The sequence below is a fragment of the Diceros bicornis genome, chromosome 13 (assembly GCF_020826845.1).
Source record: "Diceros bicornis minor isolate mBicDic1 chromosome 13, mDicBic1.mat.cur, whole genome shotgun sequence".
NCBI lineage: Eukaryota > Metazoa > Chordata > Mammalia > Perissodactyla > Rhinocerotidae > Diceros > Diceros bicornis.
This window is the reverse complement of record NC_080752.1, coordinates 29,634,358-29,654,509: the sequence shown is the minus strand read 5'-3', so window position 1 is coordinate 29,654,509 and position 20,152 is coordinate 29,634,358. Positions and strand designations below refer to the sequence as shown.

Below are 20,152 nucleotides of genomic sequence, written 5' to 3'. Positions count from 1 at the left end.
ATGTTCACAACCTGCACTGTTCTACTGCACTGCACCATATGTACACTTACCGAGGTGTGAGACCAGTAGGAGTAGTCGAAGCTGAAGGACTTGGGAGCTTCTTTTGGGTTCTTTGGGTTAACAATACCTAAAGGATGAAAATGTTTTGATTTTATAAGTCAGTTACATGTTTGTTAGTTCAACATGATGTTATGTTGTAAATTCAAAACATCCAAATCAATAAATTCATACCACTGAATCTGAATATGAATAGGGTAACCCAAAACAAAAAATAATGACAATTTTAATAGGTAGGATCTATATATAGAACTTCAAAAGAATCAGATCAACAACATTCACTAGGTGTCACCAGGATTCAGAACAGAGCCTGGTACATAGTAGGTGTTCACTAAATACTCTGTGACTGGACCCTAGGTGAGTCAGCAACCAAAATTTGGAAATGGGCCACGTTACTATTTCAAGGTGCTTCATAAGGCTTGAAATATTTCAACATATCAGAAATAAAAATTAGAAGATGACTGAATTAATCCAACCACTGTTTGAAATAAACTCTTTTTAAAGATCTTATTATCTACTTCAGAAAAGCATTTGGTAATGAAGCATTCATTGGAAAGATAGTCTTATCTCCGAACTCCACAGGTGGTGATAACTAACACATAAGTTATTATATATAAGTATATTTGTATGTGTGTATAAATGTGTATATGTGTGTATACAGTGGAACCACTAAATTATCTGCAGAATGTTATAAACAGGAAAATTACTTTTTGACTGAAAAGCATGAAGTCTCACTGCCCATATTAAATGTGATTTCTCATGTAATTAACCCAGTTATACTATACTTCAGGGATTCTCTCTTCCTTTCTCATACACACAAAGCTTTAGTTCCTCATATTTCACACGGAATAGAATCTTTATAACATGTGGTCATGAAATCCTCAAAGACCAGACATCTCAACCAATCCACTTCTCTAAAGCAGGGCCACATCCCAGGCTATTAGTGAGATCAGGATTAAAAAATAAATCTGTCCAGAGCAGCTGCTGCTCAGGACACAAATAGCAACAGTTGCTACGGTGCTTAGTTCTCTCTCTTGCTAGATTCCACTGGGTATGGCCACACACACATGTTCCAACCTCAAATGCTGACAGAGTATTAATAAGGCTCACACTGCACGTAATCATGTGACAAGGAGACACGATTCTAGAAAGGACATCTCCCCACCTACAAACGGTAACCTAAACAAAGAAGTGTACTTCTAACCAAACGGCACTACATACAAGATTTAAATAACAGCCAACATTCATGGAGCACTTACTCTGAGCTGTAAGTACTTTCTGTGTACTAACCTATTTAATCCTCCAAACCACTCAATAAGGCAGATGTTTTATTACCTCCATTTTACAGATAAAGAAACCATCACAAAGAGGTTAAATAACTTACCCAAGGCTACAGAGCTAGCTAGTGGCAGAATCAGGATGTGAACTTAGGAGAGTCTGGCTCCAGAGGAGAGTCTGGCTCCAGAGCTCACACTCTTAGCAAAGACGGCCATTATTTAAATGCTTATTCTCTACATGCCGAGATCGCCAAGGCAAACACAAGTTAAGGCATTTTTATGCATATGCATACAAATGCGTACGTGTATGCACATGTATATGATCACCCCCCTAAAATTATATCACAGGCATTGCTTAAAACTCTTTATCTATTTAAAACTAGGAACTATGAGGATTATAGTTCCTAAAAGATGAAAGACCACACACAAACTCTACCAAGAAAACGGAAATGAGTGTCATACTGCGTGAACCAGATACCAGGTTTCAGTGGCTCAGCGATAAGGACAATGACAAAAAAACATAGGACATGACCTCTGAAGTAGTCTTCACTACTCAGAAACATGGTTAAAATAAACATATCTAACCTCTAGGAAATTTGCTGTCATAAAACTTTCAAGCCATTTTTCATTCAGCCCTTTAGTTACTCACTGGTGGAACCAACTCTGCCATGAACAACTTAAGAAAGGGCTAGTTTTCAGATCCTACCCATTTGTTCTATTTTCCCTGGTAAAGAAAAAGAAAAACTACACCAGTGAGCAATTTCCTTGATTCACATGAAATCCTTTTTCTCTTCCTCAATAGTCCCTTCTCCCAGATCTTTGAAACTTTTGAAACTAATAAATTTTCCTAACTTCTAGCTTCGAAACCACGCTGCCTTTTGAATAACTGCCTTTTGAATAACTGCCTCTAGACAACAAAAATATTTTTATTTTAACATAAGTAAATCAAAATATAATTTTAGAGAGCTATTTATATAATAGTTATGCCAAACAAGGTGAAATTTACCCACGATATTTAAAAGATTTTAATTCCTAAATGAAAGATATTTATATAAGACACCTTAGACCAACGCAAAATTCAGTATCGTTAACTGTTTGGGGGGGGCGTGGTAAGCAGAAAGTCTCAGAGGGCATACGTAATTTCTATATGTAGGTTGGGTAGTAGTTATAGAGTTGTTTGGTTTATATTCTTCTTTTTTTTTTTTTTTGAGGAAGACTGGCCCTGAGCTAACGTCTGTTGCCAATCCTCCTCTTTTCTTCTTTTTTTCTCCCTAAAGCCCCTAGTACATAGTTGTAAGTCCTTCTAGTTGTTCTATGCAGGACGCTGCCTCAGCATGGCTTGATGAGCTGTGGGTAGGTCCACACCCAGGATCCGAACCAGAGAACCCTAGGCCACCGAAGCGGAACGTGTGAACTTAACCATTGCGCCACCAGACCAGCCCCATGGTTTATATTATTCTTTATACTTATATATGCATTGTATTATGTTGAATATATGAAATATTTCCTAATAAAAAATTTTAAAATTCCAGAACTCTGCAAATGAAAAAAACTGTCATAACGATAAAAAAATTTTTGTGTGTGTGAGGAAGATCAGACCTGAGGTAACATCCATGCCAATCCTCCTATTTTTTTTTGCTGAGGAAGACTGGCCCTGGGCTAACATGTGCGCCCATCTTCCTCCACTTTATATGGGACGCTGCCACAGCATGGCCTGACAAGCGGTGCACCGGGATCCAAACCCAGGCCGCCAGCAGCAGAGCGCGTGCACTTAACCGCTACGCCACGGGGCCAGCCCCAGGATAAAATATTAATGACAGCACTTGAGCTCATCAGAAGCCCATGAACTCCACTATTACTTCCATGAACAATGAATTAATGTTTTCATATGTGCCAAAGGATTTTTCTTTCTGAATTAACAGTTGAGATCTAACTCACTTCCTTTAACCCAGCTAAGAAACAGGATGCTTCCAACCATTAATAAAAGGGGAAGAGGGGAGACAGTACATGCAACAGAAAAGGTATAGGACTTAGAATCAGAAGACCAGCATCAGTGCCTACATACTGGTATCTTTTAATATCCTAAACATATGAAGAACAATTAAGAAATCCACTATTCAGATTTTTTTGTGACCTTGGGTATTGTTACACTTTTGTGTTCTCTCTAAAAGTGAAATAATACCTAATTCACAGGATTAAATAAGTAAAGCACACAAATGTTAATTTTTAAAAATATGAACTTAACTTATTTTAAACTCTCTCATGTTCGGCTGGGAGGATAACCATATTCCATGGTCTTTAAACCACAACGAAAAAAGTTCACTAACTGATAAAACAAGCTAAAGCGTAACATAAGAATTTTACCTCTTGGCAAGAGTCAAAGTACTACACTGGGGTCCTTTAGAGGGGCCATCAAATCTCTGGTGTCCTACCACATTATGAATCCCTTTAGTACATGGACCATGTGTTGTGGATCCTTTACACTGCCCTACCCCAAACAGGCATTAAGACGAATGTCTCCCTACATCACGTATAATTTTAATTTCACTAAATCCTGTACCATTTTCAGAAGCATAAAAAGAAAAAACAAAAGAGTGCATACCTATACAATATATACATAAAATACCAGTAAATTTTATCAACTTTCACAAAAAGAACAGAGAGAATTGTCTGTCTGAAAGATTGGGCAATATTTAACACAGTGGTTCTTCTATCAAAGTCAACTGAGCTAAAATACAGTGTGTAGGACTTGTAATTTGTTTCTCAGAAAGCATACACATAAGAATGGAATTATAGTAATTAATGACTATATTCAATATATAAACCATATTTTCACCAATGTAAAAGTTGTTACAAATAGAGCATGCCTCCCATGGTCATGTGTCATTAGTGTGCATGCTTTGTCTAGGACAAATCATCACTTTTTCTGCAAGGAAACGACTCCAGGAATACTTTTGAGGACTGGAGTCAGAAGCTAACTCTATTGTAAGTGCTATATAGTTCATATTATTTTATTTCCTATAAAACCACCTTTTCATGTCACTTTTCAAGGTCCTTTTAAACTTCTGCACCTGAGGCCTCCTTCTCTATCAAGATTTCTCTCGACACACAGTATACTCCAGACCTGGACCCATCTCCACAAACAGCTTTTCACAGATGATCTTGGAGTCATCTTTGACTTTCTTCTCTCACCCTCCACATCTGACCTATTCTGTCAGCTCTACTTTCAAAATGTATCCAGAATCCCACAGCTTCTCAGCACCACCTCATTACTACCCTGGTCCAAGCCACCATCTCTCTCACCTGGATGACTGCAATACCTCCCAATGGGGCTCTCCACTCTGCCCCTGGGGCCCTGAAAAGTCTCATCTCCACACTGCAGGCAATGATCCTTCTCAAATGTAATCCAGATCACACCCACGTCATGCCTCTAGTGAACCCTCCAATGGCTTCCCATCATACAACTCCCTCACTGCCCTCCTCTCCAAAGACTCACCCCTCACTCCAGTCCCACTGGCCTTCTTACTAAAGACACACTCTCATTTCAGGGCCTTTGTACTTACTGCTCTACCAGGAACGCTACTCTCCAAGGTATCTGAATAGCCCATTCCCTAATGTCATACAAGTCTCTATTCAAATGTCATCTTATCAGACAGCCCTTTTCTGACCATTCTATTTAAATCAGCATCCACTTCACTCTCCATCCTCTTATTGTGTTTATTTTTCTTCACTGCACTCATGACTACCTGACTTATTCTATGAGTCACTGGAATGTAGGTTTCATAAGACCAGAACTTCTGCTTCATTAACTGCTATATCTATCCCCAACTCCCAGGACAGTGCCTGACACATGGTAGATACTCAATATACCCAAAGAGCCAATGAATATCTTAGTTTTATCTTTCCCTATAGATTGTCACTTCTTTGTGGCTGGAAACCATGTCTCCTCTTTCTATATCACTCATAGTGTTAACTTTATAAGTAGGTGATGCTTATTGGTGAACTGGAATGTAGCTACCTCAACAACACTTGCTTCCTGAGTTTTTTCTCCCAGAGCAGCCAACTTATTCAGCTTCTGGCAAGAAACGTTAATCTGTGGAGAGGAGGAATCTAAATTCCAATCTAGAGAGCAGAAATATGACTTCTAGGAAACAGTAGTAATAGGTCAACAGGGGACAGGAGGAAAGATGACCAGGTTTTAAGTAGTATAGGGAAAGGAAGATGTGCTGATGGAGGTTACCAGGAAGGGCAAGGATAAAGGTAAATACAGTGGAGGCAGAAGAGTGGAATAGGTATTGGAAATTCATTCCTCTTCTTCTCCAGGTCTTTAGAATTGTCTCTTACAGTTTGCATTTCATAGGAAATACGGAATCTCACGACAGACACAGGTACCTTACCATTAAAATGTATTGCTGCAAAATTTTCTCCAGTGTTCTAGATATGACAAGCTTGCCTTGCATAAGGATTCTTGTGTAAGTGTGGAACAGATTCTTGACCTCACACACAAGACACACCCAAGAGGCACTGTCATACAGTAAACACCAAAAGACGTAAATAAATGCTAATATTCTCAGCATTCATCTTTCCAAGTAGTTCTCCTGAAACATACATTCAATTAGAAGGGTGAGGGCTCAGCACCTGGCTCAATGCCCAGCACAGAGCAGGAACTCAATAAGCACAGGGTGAATCACTGATGAAAATCGTAACTACATCCAGGATGGTGCATCACTCAAAGGCCTTCAACAAAAACACTTTGTTACGACAGCATCCACCCAGAAAAGTCCTTTTCCCTGATCTTTCTGCCTGTCTTCCAATAGTCTCTGCCCCTTTGCCCTCTGTACTTCTACTCAATGAGCTCAGTTCCCCGAGTCTCCCAAGTTAGCTTCCATGCTAACATTAATCTTTCTCAAAGGAAAGGTTATTGAAAAAGATCCCAAGACCCTATTTCAAGAAAGGAAAAGTTAAATGGCACTTTCATTCAGCGGGCACATTCACTGAGCACATTTATTAAGCACAAACTATGTACCAGGCACTGTGCTGGGGATACAGGGGGAAGCAAAAAAGTGATTTCCGCTCTTCTAGAGCTTATAGCCACTGGAGGAGACAGGCATATAATCACACAAAATAAACACATGCTTCCAAATTATGATAAGAGTCATGTTAGATAAGCATGGGGTCCTATAAGAACATATAAACAGGAACGTATAAAAGGAAACATATATAAAAGAGACGATTTTTGAGACAGTAAACTCTGATATGGGGAAACAGAGAAGGCTGGGCTGAAGGATAAGTAGGAGATAGCTAGGGAAAGTGGAGTGATAACAATAGCTAATACTGAATGAATGCGTACTATGTTCCATGCACTGTGCTAAAGCACTTCATGTATTCACTCCTCGAATCCTCACAATAACCTCATGAAGTAGATACTATTATCATCTCCATTTTACATTTGGAGCACCTGAGACACAGAGATGAAGACACTTGCCCAAGGCCAGAGCCTGGACTGAAATTTGGACCATCTGGCTTTAAGGCTCTGAACCACCGGGCAATATGTATCCTAAACCAAGGAATTGCATTAGGAAGCCCTGGGGCAAAAAGAAGCGGTGTGACACCCAAGTACTGATTTGGCAGGTGTGACTCAACTGCAGTGAGCCCAAAAGGGCAGAAAAAGCACTGAAACCTCAGGGTCAAAGAGTCGGTGAACCCCTGAGCAATGAGAAGCCATTGGTGTGACCTGATTACATTTATAGGCTACAGTGTGGAGACTGGATGGGAGGAAGGCACGCGTGAAAGTGTGAAGACCAATTACAGAGAACACAACAACACTGCAGAATGTTTGGAAACTTTTGCTTGCCATTTACATAACGACCCCCATGAGAACTGCATCTGGCATAAGAAATTCATGAGTTTCAGTATGTGACATTTGTTGGGGCGGGGAAAGAGAAAAGCCCACTCCTATACCAAAAGCATTGTGTCTCCTGACCCAAAAGTGAATTTTGTCTTACAATTTGACCAAATATTTAACGATCAAAATGTGAGTTGACCTTGAAAATATTTCTAGAAGACATTTTCAAGGATTTTAGCAATGAAGGAAATAGAATACTACAGAGGCTTTAATCTAACCCCACCCTAAGTATCCAATATTATCCTAGGGTCCTATAACTTGGGTACATAACAAATTTGGTAAGCCTTAATTTTCTTATCTGTAAAGTGAGTACAATAATAATAGTGCCCAATTTTATAGGATTGTTGTGAGGATGAACGACTAATCCATGTCAAGAGTTTTACCTCAGGGCATAGCACAAAGTAAATGTTCAAAATATTCTTTCTTTTAACAAACATCTGAGGGAGGCCGGCCCGGTGGCGCAAGTGGTTAAGAGCGTGCGCTCCGCTGCAGCGGCCCGGGGTTCAGCGGTTCGGATCCCAGGCGTGCACCGACTCACCACTTGTCAAGCCATGCTGTGGCAGCATCCCTTATAAAGTGGAGGAAGATGGGCATGGATGTTAGCCCAGGGCCAGTCTTCCTCAGCAAAAAGAGGAAGACTGGCAGATGTTAGCTCAGGGCTGATCTTCCTCACAAAAAAAAAAAAAAAATCTGAGTGACTACCGTGCCCCGGGCCTGAAGCTATCTAGTGAAAATCAGTCCCTGCTTTCAATAGCTTACATTCTAATCAGGAAGTCAGGTAAGTAACTAATAGAGACAGTATAACCTGGGGAAGAGAAGTAAAAAAGAGTTAAGAGATATAAGGTGACAGTGGAAGTGGCAGAGGGTGGCTATTTTAGATAAGAGTCCGCAGGCTGCCACCTCTAAGAAGGTGATATTTGAGCAGGGACCTGAATGACATGTAAGGAACTTAACATTTAAGGACATTAAGGAACTAGCACCAGTGTAGCCAGAGGGGAAATCAGATAGCCAGAGGCCAAATTCTATGGGGCCCTGTGGCCAAAGTGAGGATTTTTAGTTTTATTCTAAAAGTGACAGGAAGCCAACAAAGGATCTGAAGCAGAGGGGTGACATAATCTGATTTACATTTCCAAAATATGACTGGCTACTGCATAGGAACAAGAGTGGAAGCAGAAAGACAGGAGGCTACTGCAGTACTGACTTGGACTAGAGCAGAAATAGTAAAAAGTAATTGGATTCAAGATAGATTGTGAAGGCAGATTATAGGACTTACTAATGGATTACAGGTGGCCTGTAAGAAAAAGAAAGAAGGCAAGAGTGACTCCAATATTTTTGGTCTGAGAAACTAAAAGAATGAGTAAGAATGAAGAAAGAGCCACTTTAGGTGGGCAGGGAGGGGAAAACAACAGATCTGTTGAGGACATGTTAAAGTTTGAGATACTTCTTAGGCTTTCAAGTAGAGTTAAGTTAGCAACAGGGTAGACAAATCTAGAGTTCTACAGAGAGATCCAGGCTGGAGAAATAAATTTGTGAGACATCACATCACCTCAATGACATTTAAAGCCTTGAGCCCAGATGAAACCACTTAGAGTCTGTCTTCTCTGGAGACAGAGAAGAGATCAAGGAGAAGAGACCAAGTCCTGGTGCACTTTTACCATAGGAGGTGAGGAAGAATGGAGAATGGCCTGTAAGGAAGGCAATCAGGAGAGCATGGGGTCCTGAGAGTCAAGAGACAGAAATGTTTCAAGCAGGAAGTCAAGCTACGTTAGCTACTATTATTAAAATGCTTATTATTATAACCATCTTCTGGACTCCCTAGAGGAATGAGTCTTTGTTCAAGCTATCTCCTACTTCCCCAATAACTCCCTCTGCTCACCCTCACCTCGTGGGCCTTGGCTCCCATCACCATTCAGATTTTGTCTGGTTTCAAGCCTTGTTTTCTTAAGTCCCCCTTCATAAATCAGAAAGGCAGCCTCAGAACTGAAGATCTGATTACATCTTTTCCCAAGACCACAGGGAAGATGATCCCACATTTATCCTCTCCCTATACCTGTCACACCTTTTCCCTTTTGTCTTTAAACTTTATTCCTCATGCTGTAGCTGACATTCACTACCTTAAGAGAGCTGGAGAAGAGTGAAAAACAGGACAGCACCTTTCATGTAAAGAGTCTTCCTTGAAGACTCTTATCCAAGATAAATGGAAATGCCTTTAAAATGACTATCACGAAATGTTCCATAAGTTTTAATTTATTGATGAACCACAAGACCATCTTCTTTCTTGAAGTTACTTCAAGTCAAAATTAGCCTTGCAAAGTCTGTTAAGTTTCCCAATTTTACCCCCTTTCTCCTTGCCTTCTTTCCAAGTTTGTTACTTCTGCATAAAGATGCAGAAATAATGTTTTAATTACTAAGCCCTGGAAAACAAGGCAGTCAAAACAAGATCTGTACTTAAAAGCCTTTTTATTCTCCAGAATAAATTTGTTTATCTAATATCTCAAACTCTGTATGTAGCAATTATACTGTTGTTGGCAAACTACTAAAGATTCTGCCTGCAACTACAATTAACATATCATTGTGGCAACACTAACTTTATATTAACTTTTCTAACACAGCTTGTTTTGGGCTTGTCAAAAATCCCAGGGACATCTTCAGCACAAACTTCCTCTCCCAAAAGCTTCCTATACACAAAATTAAGTAAAATGGCACACAATAAAAGTATTTTTACACCATTTATATTTCAAAACCATAAAACCAAAACCCATAAGCATCCCCCTCCCCTACTCAGAATAATATATTTCTGGAAATATGGCATAAAGCATATTGCCATAAAGTAGATTTGAGCAAAAGACCTATAATCATAAAGTTCCTTAGTTATTTAAAATAAAAAACTTAGATTCCATATCTTATAAACAAGATAAATGTATTATATGTGTTCACTATATACTCAATCGCAGAGTATTAAAAATAAATATACAATAGGGAAAAAAAACTACCAACTTTATAGTGTCTCAAAGTCATCAACTGGATATAAAATAAATATGCTAGCTATAATAAACAAACTCTCAATTAACAACAAATCCACTCTTCCCAAGCAAATTGTGAATGGTTTTGAAGGGAGATGATTTGGAAGGCCTAGCTCTCATTCAATCGAAGCGGCACAAAGATGTCTGAACTAATAATAATGTCCTTTTTATTCATAAAAATGCAGTTTAATGCCCTTCTTTATGACTGCAAACTTTATCCCAGTAGAGGAAAAACAGGGATACATTCCAGAATGTCAGCTTAGTAAGTTGCCACATGAGAAGTCATAAAATACTAAATAAAATTGTGTCAGATGTAGAAGAAAAGACAAAGTATGTTTTGGGTCTGAGAGCTGCCTTCAAAGACCGAGAGGCGGCAGAAGAAGCGTCAGGGTGTAAAAAGGCCCACTGCAAAGTCAGTGGCCAGCAGACAAGCCTGCGCTAAAGAAGGGTAGACTCAGGGCTCACAGGTTTCCCCAGCCCTGACAGTGCTGAGGGACTCTGCCACCAGCTTCAGCCAATCTCCTACAGGGAGACAAGGACACTGACAGTCTGAGACCTGGACCTTCCCTGTATCAATCCATTCCAAACGTCATTCTAAAGGACAAAATTGGTTTCAATCAACTCCAACTAAGAAAATGTAGTATCATTTCAGAGGGACCTTCATTCCACCCCCAAAAGACACACACACACACACACACACACACACACACAGCTTACTGCTATAGCTCTAAGTCCTAAACTACAGGAAAAGTGTTTCATTTCAAAATTTTAAAGAAGTTTAATGATACTGGTGCTCAAGCTGATTTCAATATATTTTACTAAACTCTTCTTCCTATGCTGTCTAAGCTTCTTTACCTTCTTGTTGCTTATCTTCTTATATTCCAGTGACTAAATTAGTGTCATTTAATCAATGTGAACACATAACTTAAAAAGTAAACATTCCTCTCTTTGGAAAAAAGGAGTAAAAAAGTGGCTAGAAGGCTTCAGAAAGAGGGAGCAGGAGGCAAATTTCATGGACTTGCGTCTGTTATATGATATGCTCTGGTCACTGGTACAGATAGGCATGGGTGCACGGCATCTCTATTTTCAAGACTGACTTTGTTTTTTTCCTTTGCTTTTATACTTTTTAAATTAAATATTTAGTAGATATATAATAGATATATTTATAAAATATATGTAGAGTATAAACCACAACAATAAAACAAAACCCCAGGTACCCACCAGCCAGTTACAGAACATGACTCATCTCCGCAGCTCTACTTTACAACCCTCCCAGATCTCTTTGCTCACCATCTTCCCTCTGAGGCATGCTGAATGTCGTCATTATTGCCTTCCTTTTCTTCATAGTTTTACCCCATGTTTGTATAGGATAAAGAATATAGAGAATAGCTCTGCATATTTTGAAATTTATATAAATAAAACACATCAGTTTCTTTTGCAACTTGCTTGTGTAGCTACAGTTTATGATTTCTGTGTGTGTGTGTGTGTGTGTGTGTGTGTGTGTAGTTATTCTTCTCTTCTTTGCTGTATTCTATTACATAAATGTGGGCTGGCCCCGTGGCTTAGCGGTTGGGTGCACGCGCTCCGCTGCTGGCGGCCCGGGGTTCGGATCCCGGGCGCGCACCGACGCACCGCTTCTCCGACCATGCTGAGGCCGCGTCCCACATACAGCAACTAGAAGGATATGCAGCTATGACATACAACTATCTACTGGGGCTTTGGGTGGAAAATAAATAAATAAATAAAATCTATTACATAAATGTACCATGATTTATTTATCCATTCCCCTGCTGATGGATACTAGGTTTGTTCCCAATTTTTTGCTCTAAGAAAAAATAGTGCTGTTAGGAGTTTAAATGCCCAAATCTTCAGCAATTTTAGTGACTCTCCGTGAAATGCAATATACTGGTAGAGGTTCTACAGAGATACATGATTGGGCGTGGGTGAGATACGCAGTTGACAGAATGAATCCTGACAAAGGGTAGGTAAAAAAGAACTAGATGGGGGCCGGCCCAGTGGCACAGTGGTTAAGTTCGCAGGCTCCGCTTCTGCAGCCCAGGGTTCACGGGTTCAGATCCCATGCGCAGACCTATGCACCACTTATCAAGCCATGCTGTGGCGGCATCCCACATATAAAGTGGAGGAAGATGGGCACAGATGTCATCCCAGGGCCAATCTTCCTCAGCAAAAAAAAAAAAAGAGGATTGGCAACAGATGTTAGCTCAGGGCCAATCTTCCTCACCGGGGGAAAAAAAAGAGGATTGACAACAGATGTTAGCTCAGGGCCAATCTTCCTCACCAAAAAAACAAAAGGACTGGACATTCCATCTCTAAGGTTAGAGCACCTGGTGTGGAGGTGGGGAAGTAGCAGCTGAAGAGCTGGCCTTATCCTACTTCTCCAGCTACACCATGAAGCACTTTGGATGCTGTTATGGAGTTTACACTTTAGTCTGATCTAACTAATTATGTCCTACCTTATTCTAGAAAAGACTTAAGGAGACCTTATTCTGATTCTAGGCTAGTGCTTCTTAACTCTTTTGGGGGGACATAGATCTCACTAAAAATATATTGAAAGTTATTACCCCTCCCTAGGAAAACTCATAAAACACATTTCAAGGGGTTCCCAACTAGACAGACACTCAGAGGTCTATACATAGACCACAAGGAAAGAAATCCAGATTAAAATGCAAGTGAGAATTAGGGAATACTGAAGAGAAAAAAACTAAAGACTAACAAGAAAAGACTAAAGTACGAAACTACATAAAGACTCTAACTATTTAACCTACTTGGAACAACAACAACAATAATCCATCAAAAATGCAGCAATAGGCTGTGGTAAGGAGGTAAGAATAGAGATGAGTTTTCTTTGCCTCTTCTTTATTTTCCAGAATGTTCATAAAGATAACTTATATGCATTCACATTTATTTTCATGTGGTTATATTAATTTATGCTAGAAAAAGCATACAGATTAAAAGAATTCCTTTCAAAAGTCTTCCTTTCCAAACCTCTATTCTGTCCCTGCCCTTTCTCCATCCCAAATTTTCATTAATGGACCTGAAGTCATTCTTTGTATCAGTTGTGCTGTGCAGCATTTGGTTTAGAAATGCACATGTGTGAATGAAAAAGCCTTTAAAAATGTACAATGTAAGCAATTAACAGGAAAAAACAAAAACAAAAGAGGGTTCCTTCTGTCCCACTAAGACTTGGGCACTGGAAAAAAAAATACCCTGCTCAAAGGAAGAATGATAAATATACAAAGGAGACTTAGCAAAGGGCTAGAGACAAGATTCCTGCGGTTGAAGACAAAACAAACAATCAGAATTTCATTACCTGAAGGAGTGTCTGAGAACTAGCTTTATCTATCTCCTGTTTTTCAGAAGGAATTTAGGCAGTTTTGAAGTCTCCAGATTTACATATATAACCTAACCATAAATGTGAGCGGTTAGAGCATTAATTTTGCCCCACTTTCCTTTCTAAAAGTAATCAGACAATAAATGCTTCCAAAGTGGGAGAAACTTGAAAGATAATGGGATATTATTAAACAAAGCCATCTGTATGCACTCAGGTCTGGCAGTAACATTTATCTGTGCCATGGAACATATTCCCTCTAAGGCAGTAACATTTATCTGTGCCATGGAACATATTCCCTCCAAGACCAGAAAGTGCTTAAATAAAATGGCTACTATTTAGTTTCAGATTTGGCACATTCCCTAAAGTACTCTTCACCCTCTTCTACTTTTTCAGAAGAGACCTTATGGCGGGAACATGCCACTGCATTCCATCTGCAATCAGTTATAATTCCCTGTGAGCAGCAGTCCAGGCCAGCTTGCCAGCTGAGCAGTCTTTTAATGTAGCTAACACGTGGCTTTAGTAAATTCATTTCATTTTCTGAAACAGTTCTAGGCTCAAAATACATGCTCTCTCCCAATCTTAAGCCCAATGGTTTTTTTTTAAAAACAAGCCATTAATACTTTCTAAACATAGCAAGCAGTTGACTTAAAATCTCTCACTAAAAAATTATTTGAATTACATATTAGTCAAATTACTAAGAAATTGCCATACAAAATAGAAAACATTACAAAAATGCCAAAAATTCTAGACGAAAAAGTCTCTCATATAATTAGATAATTAGCTTTCCAAGAACAAACACCTTTCAAAGGAACCAAAACTAACCCAAACCCTCTGAGCCATGACAAAGTAGCTATAAAACTAACCCTACTTTTTCCAAGGCTGATTCATCTAATGAGGATTTTTGTTTCAGTAGCCTAATGTTAATTTAAAAGTCACATATTTCTCCTGCTGAATATCTATATGCAGAGAGGCAATGTATCATGGCCGGATGAGGGTCAGGAGTACCAATATCCAGTCATAACACTAATAAGTTCTAATAAGCTATCATTCTGAAATTGTCCCCAAAAATACTGGATGTTTAGTTTAAATCCTATTTATTCCTCAAAGTCCAGCTGAAATGCCCTATCATCGATGAATCTTACATGCGCCCTTTGCCAAACTCACATCTGCACTTTTTTAAAACCCTTTTTATGGCAATTATCACTTTGATCACTTTTACTTTGTATTGAGGTTATTTTAGTATGTTTTGTCTCTCCTACCACAAACTTTAAAAACTCCTATGGTACATATACAACTGTGATCCCTACAAACTCACATTACAGCAGACTCTCAAAAGAGGAAGGGAAAGAAAGGAAGGACAAGGCACAGCAGAGCCACTCAGCCTGTTATCCAGAAAGGTTTTGGACAAAATGTGATGGAAAAACCACTGGTAGTTCAGCACTGAGTTTAAGGTGGTCCACAGACTGGTTTTCATAGGACTAGTACAATATACCCAGGCCTAGTCTAACAAAATTACTACTTTTTTTTTGGAGAAGAAGAAGATGGGCCCTGAGCTAACATTTGTTGCCAATCTTCCTCATTTTTTCCTCCCCAAATCCCCAGTAGATAGTTGTATGTCATAGTTGTACATCCTTCTAGTTGCTCTATATGGGACACCGTCTCAGCATGGCTTGATGAGCGGTATGCAGGTCCGCGCCCAGGATCCGAACCGGAGAAACCAGGGCCGCCAAAGGGGAGCGCGCAAACCCAACTACTACACCACCGGGTCGGCCCCTGAAATTACTACTTTTAATAAAAAACAGGCATTTCTATTTCATCAAAAGACACAGCAATATTTTCAATAATTCTGGAGAGATTTTTGTGAGAGATAAGCAAGAACAGATAAACAGAACTTATATCTTCACAAACTCTAAACTTTATGGCCCTATTCGCAAAAGGTGTTCAACTAGGAATATTATTTTCTTCTTCAGTTTGCTAGCCCTTTTTCTTTTACAGTTATTCATAGGATATAATTCATAGTATCACTGGCATAACCGACAGAGAAACGTAAAATACAATGGTACAGCAGTTTAGACTCCTACTTTTGAATCTTTTTTAAAAAAATAGATTGTTGCAACTCCTATTTACCAAGTTCAGAGAAGTGTATAAGCAACAGAAAGTTCAAAGTTGTACGTGAGGAATCTGAAAAAAAAAAAAATGTCGAACTGATAGTAACAGAGAATAGAAGGGTGGTTACCAGAGGCTGGGGGGTGGAGGACAAGGGGATATATTGATCAAAAGGTACAAATTTTCAGTTATAAGATGAGTCCTAATGACCTAGAGACCTAATGTAAAGCATGGTGACTATAGTTAATAGTAACGTTTATTGAAAATCTGCTGAGAGGAGATGTCAAGTGTTCTTACCACACACACAAAAATGGTAACTGAGAGGTGATGAATATGTTAATTAGTTTGATTGTGGTAATCACTTCACAATATACACATATATCAAAACATCACATTGTGCACCTTAAATATATAATTTTATCTCCCACTGGTAGAATCCTCTACACAGAACACTGGCAAATGGCCCACAAATAGATGAGATCAGAATGGTTTACCTAACAATTCAGCATTAACTTGAGTCTGAAAGAGTGAGGATTCTGCTTTATCACAAAGTTATAGGTTTCAAAATGGTAGAACCTACCACTATTTTAAGTATTAATTTGCCTACAGATCCATTTCAAGTAATTATTCATGCAAACACAAAGGAAACCAGCTTAAGTCATTTTTCACCTAAGTAATTATATAGAGAAACAAGCTAGGAAACAATTAGAACTGCTAATTTTAGTAATAATTTATAAGTTTACTACCTACTATAGCTATATCTGTTGTTCAATTCAAAGAACCATTGTAAGGAAGAAGAGTAAGTGTTAACACCATCTTGGCAAGCTCAAGCGCTATTTAAAATCAAGAAAGAAAAATCATCTTGGAGCCTCAACAGGTACATTTCATGTCATCATTTAGTAAAAATCACTGCTTACACCTTTATTATCATTAACATTTCAACTTAACACTAGCTAAAAAATTAGTTCAGTTCTCCAGGGATTTCTCAATTGCGAAGAACAAAATAAATAGTCCATATTTCAATATGCTACAGCAAATATCATAGGGGGAAAGCATTCAATGGATCACTCAGAATAGCAAAGTTCAAATCGTTAATATCCAGATGTTCATTTATTCTGATCACAGCAAGAAGGAAAAAGAAGGACAGGAAGGTGAGATATAATAGATACAAAACAATATACTCACTTGTCGAGTTGCCTTGCATCTGAATGATGCACTTGGACTCTTTGCTGGTCTCTCGAGAATTGAAGGGCCGCACACGGACAGCCACCTTCACTGAGGCTCCCGACATTCTGATGGTCTTGTTATATATATGCAGTCCAGAAAGAAAGAATCAAATGTTCTTTTGAAGTTATATTCAAGTTTCCTTTAAAAAGAAAAAAATTCCATACAGGGTAGTCATAATTAAAGAACACATGGGCTAACTTGAGCTAAGAGCTATTATCTTATATCTTAGTACTATTTTTGTTTCCTTTTCCAAAAACCTCATCCCTTTTCTTCCCCATAAATCTCATATTCTCAACAGTAAATTACCAAATAGAAATTAAAGGCTGAAATTTGTTTTCCTATTCCACTATCTCTTTATCATACCTAAAAAGTCCCTACACTTAATAATAAAAACATAACTGCAAAGTAACATGCATCTTTCTTGCTCTGTTTTCCCTGATCAATCTTGAGTAATACACGAAAAACACAAAATGTTTATTTGTTAAAGAGAGCTCCTTACACAAGTAACTTCCTATCTGTAAAACGACTTGCTACTTTGACTTATTACTTTTCTTTAAAGAAACTTCTGAACCTTCTATTCTTTAATTACAGCTTGAAACATTCAGTTACGTGATATATAATTAAACAGCAAAGGACAAAGATAAGCTCTAGCTAGCTCCTTTAACTTCTAAGTATCCAGGGATTCCTTTAACTTTGATGAACCCTTTCATATGTATCTCATGTGACCTCAAAACCATCCTGTACAACAAGCAGAGAAGGTTCCAAGAGACTCAGGTTCTATCCTCTGATGTGCCACTGGCTCACAGCAGAATCAAATCACTAGATTACACTACTGAATGAAGCCACAGGAAGAAATGTTAACATTTTTCAGAGGAATAGTTTCCCTCCCAACAGAACAAAACAAACACTGTTCTGTGAAAAGAACCCACATCAGTAATTTCCATAAGAAACAACAAATCTCAATCTGTACTCTATCCATTATATCAACATCTTCAAGAAGAACCAAACAAAAGAAAAAACTAAAAAAGAAAAATACTTATGAGTCCAATTACCAGGGAACCCCAACAGAACTTAAATTCTACCAATTTTTTTCCACATAATTAAGTAGAGATTAGGAATGCTAACCTCCAGCTACAGAACTACTAACGCTTTCCACAGGAAAAGGAATAAATAACTAAGTAAATATCTAAATAATTAAATATCTAAATAATTAATTAACTAAATAAATAAAACCCAAAAAGCCACTCTCTACCTCATTACCCTATTTTAGTTTCTTAATAGCACCATCACTATTTGAAATTCTTGTTTTTTGGAACATGTCTACTGTCAGTCTCTCACAACAACAGGATGCTCAGAGATCTTGTTTGCTAGCACTTAGAACAGCACCTGATGCAAGAGCTCAGTATACGATTGTTGAAGGAATGAGTTAATGAATTATATTTCCCAGTTGTGAGAATTATCTGTTCAAGTCCTTTGCCTGGTTTACCATTTTTTTGTTTCAAATAATTATAATATTTATTGATACTCATCTTTTTATATTTGCTGCTGCGTTTGTTCCAGTCTGTTTTCCATTTTATTTTATATTAAACAGATTGTTCTTTTTTAAATATATCAAATATTTATTGTGATCACATTTATCAAATGAAAGCTTAGAGTTATTAACTGTCCCAATCAATATTGTATGACCTGTAGTCACTAGGTTGAGTACTTGGCCAAAAGAGAGTGAATGTAGCATTCAGAAAAAGCAAGACAGAGAACACATTTCAACCCCCCAGGGTTCACTTTGATATACAGCCATTATCTCAACATTCAACATGTCCCATTACCTTCTCCAAACTAGCAATCTCTGCCAATCTTCCCTTTCTATGTGGCCCCATACCTTAAATCTTGGTGTCATCTTCGTTTCTTTATCTTTGAATCCTTTTATTAGTTTTAACATTATTAATGAAATACTATATGAAAACTTTTGAAACAAATTTGCATTTTTCTATCCCTTCCTTCCTCTTATTCCCAATACTATTACCCTAATCCCTGTCCTTACTACTTCATGCCTAGCATACTTGCAATAGTGAAACTGATCCTTGAGCTTTTAGTTTTAATCCAATAGTCCTTAAATACAGTTGCACAAAAGAAACCACATAGGGGTCTTCTGAAAAGCAAATGAGCCTAGACTCCCCCAGCTTGGTATTCAATGGTTTTGAAATAGACCCCAGGTATGGGGTTCTTTTTTCCATTTTCCAAAGATTTTGTTGCAAATCTCCAGCTGAGAACCCTGCTTTATGCAACTGTTTAACCCTGCTGCAATATTAACCTTTCTAAAGCATGACTTTCAATTTCACTTCCAGACTCAAGAACCTTCTCTTATCCCTCAGTGTTCACAAGATCAAGACCAAAGTCAAGGTACTCTGTTCCAGTCAAGCTCCTTTACTATCCCACACATGTTCTTCCACATCTCCTAATAATTTCTCCCCTATAATGGGCATATGAATTTTCATTTTCTCCTCTATTTGATGGCCCAGTTCCAGTCTTACCTCTTTCAAAATGACTACTCAAACATCCCAGGAATCACTGGTATTTCCTATAGTACTTACAGCCCCAAACACATTATGAGAACACTGCTGAGAGTCACCACATGACTGCACCCTCTCTTGTATTATTCTTTAATAGTTTCTCAAAGTGAAAATCCTTTTCCTTCAAAAATCTCTTTGAAGGATTCCAAGTCTGGGCAAGAAATTTCAAAATGATCCTGGGACATTTTAGTGTGACCACAAGCAAAAGAATCTATCAAAGACGGGGCCGGCCCGGTGGCGTAGCGGTTAAGTGCTCGTGCTCCGCTGCGGCAGCCCGGCGTTCGGATCCCAGGCGCGCACCTAACACACCACTCGTCAAGTCATGCTGTGGTGGTGTCCCATATAAAGTGGAGGAAGATGGGCACGGATGTTAGCCCAGGGCCAGTCTTCCTCAGCAAAAAGAGGAGGACTGGTAGATGTTAGCTCAGGGCTGATCTTCCTCACACACACACAAAAAAAGTATATCAAAGATGAATGGGGTGATGGCAAAAGGACACAGATGCCAACTGGAAGGGATTCCCACTGGCCAAAGATGAGATAATTAGAGCATAAAAACACATACATACTGCAAATAGATTGAAAAATATCAAATACATAAATTCATGAGTTCATAATGATACTTTTAAAAACCTCAT

The 20,152-nt window shown here is 38.6% G+C and overlaps 1 protein-coding gene across 4 annotated transcripts in view; it reads right to left on the bottom strand.

The window, feature by feature from the left end:
* KIF1B (kinesin family member 1B) overlaps window positions 1-20,152 on the bottom strand; it is a 140,920-nt gene that overhangs the window by 108,544 nt on the left and 12,224 nt on the right. For all 4 annotated transcript variants that reach the window (XM_058552863.1, XM_058552860.1, XM_058552861.1 and 1 more), the window contains exons 2-3: window positions 16,906-17,086; window positions 51-127 (exon numbers count right to left, since the gene is read on the bottom strand). In XM_058552863.1, coding sequence (XP_058408846.1) covers window positions 51-127; window positions 16,906-17,011 — 183 coding nt within the window. In that variant the 5' untranslated portion in view covers window positions 17,012-17,086. The remainder of the gene's footprint in view (window positions 1-50; window positions 128-16,905; window positions 17,087-20,152) is intronic.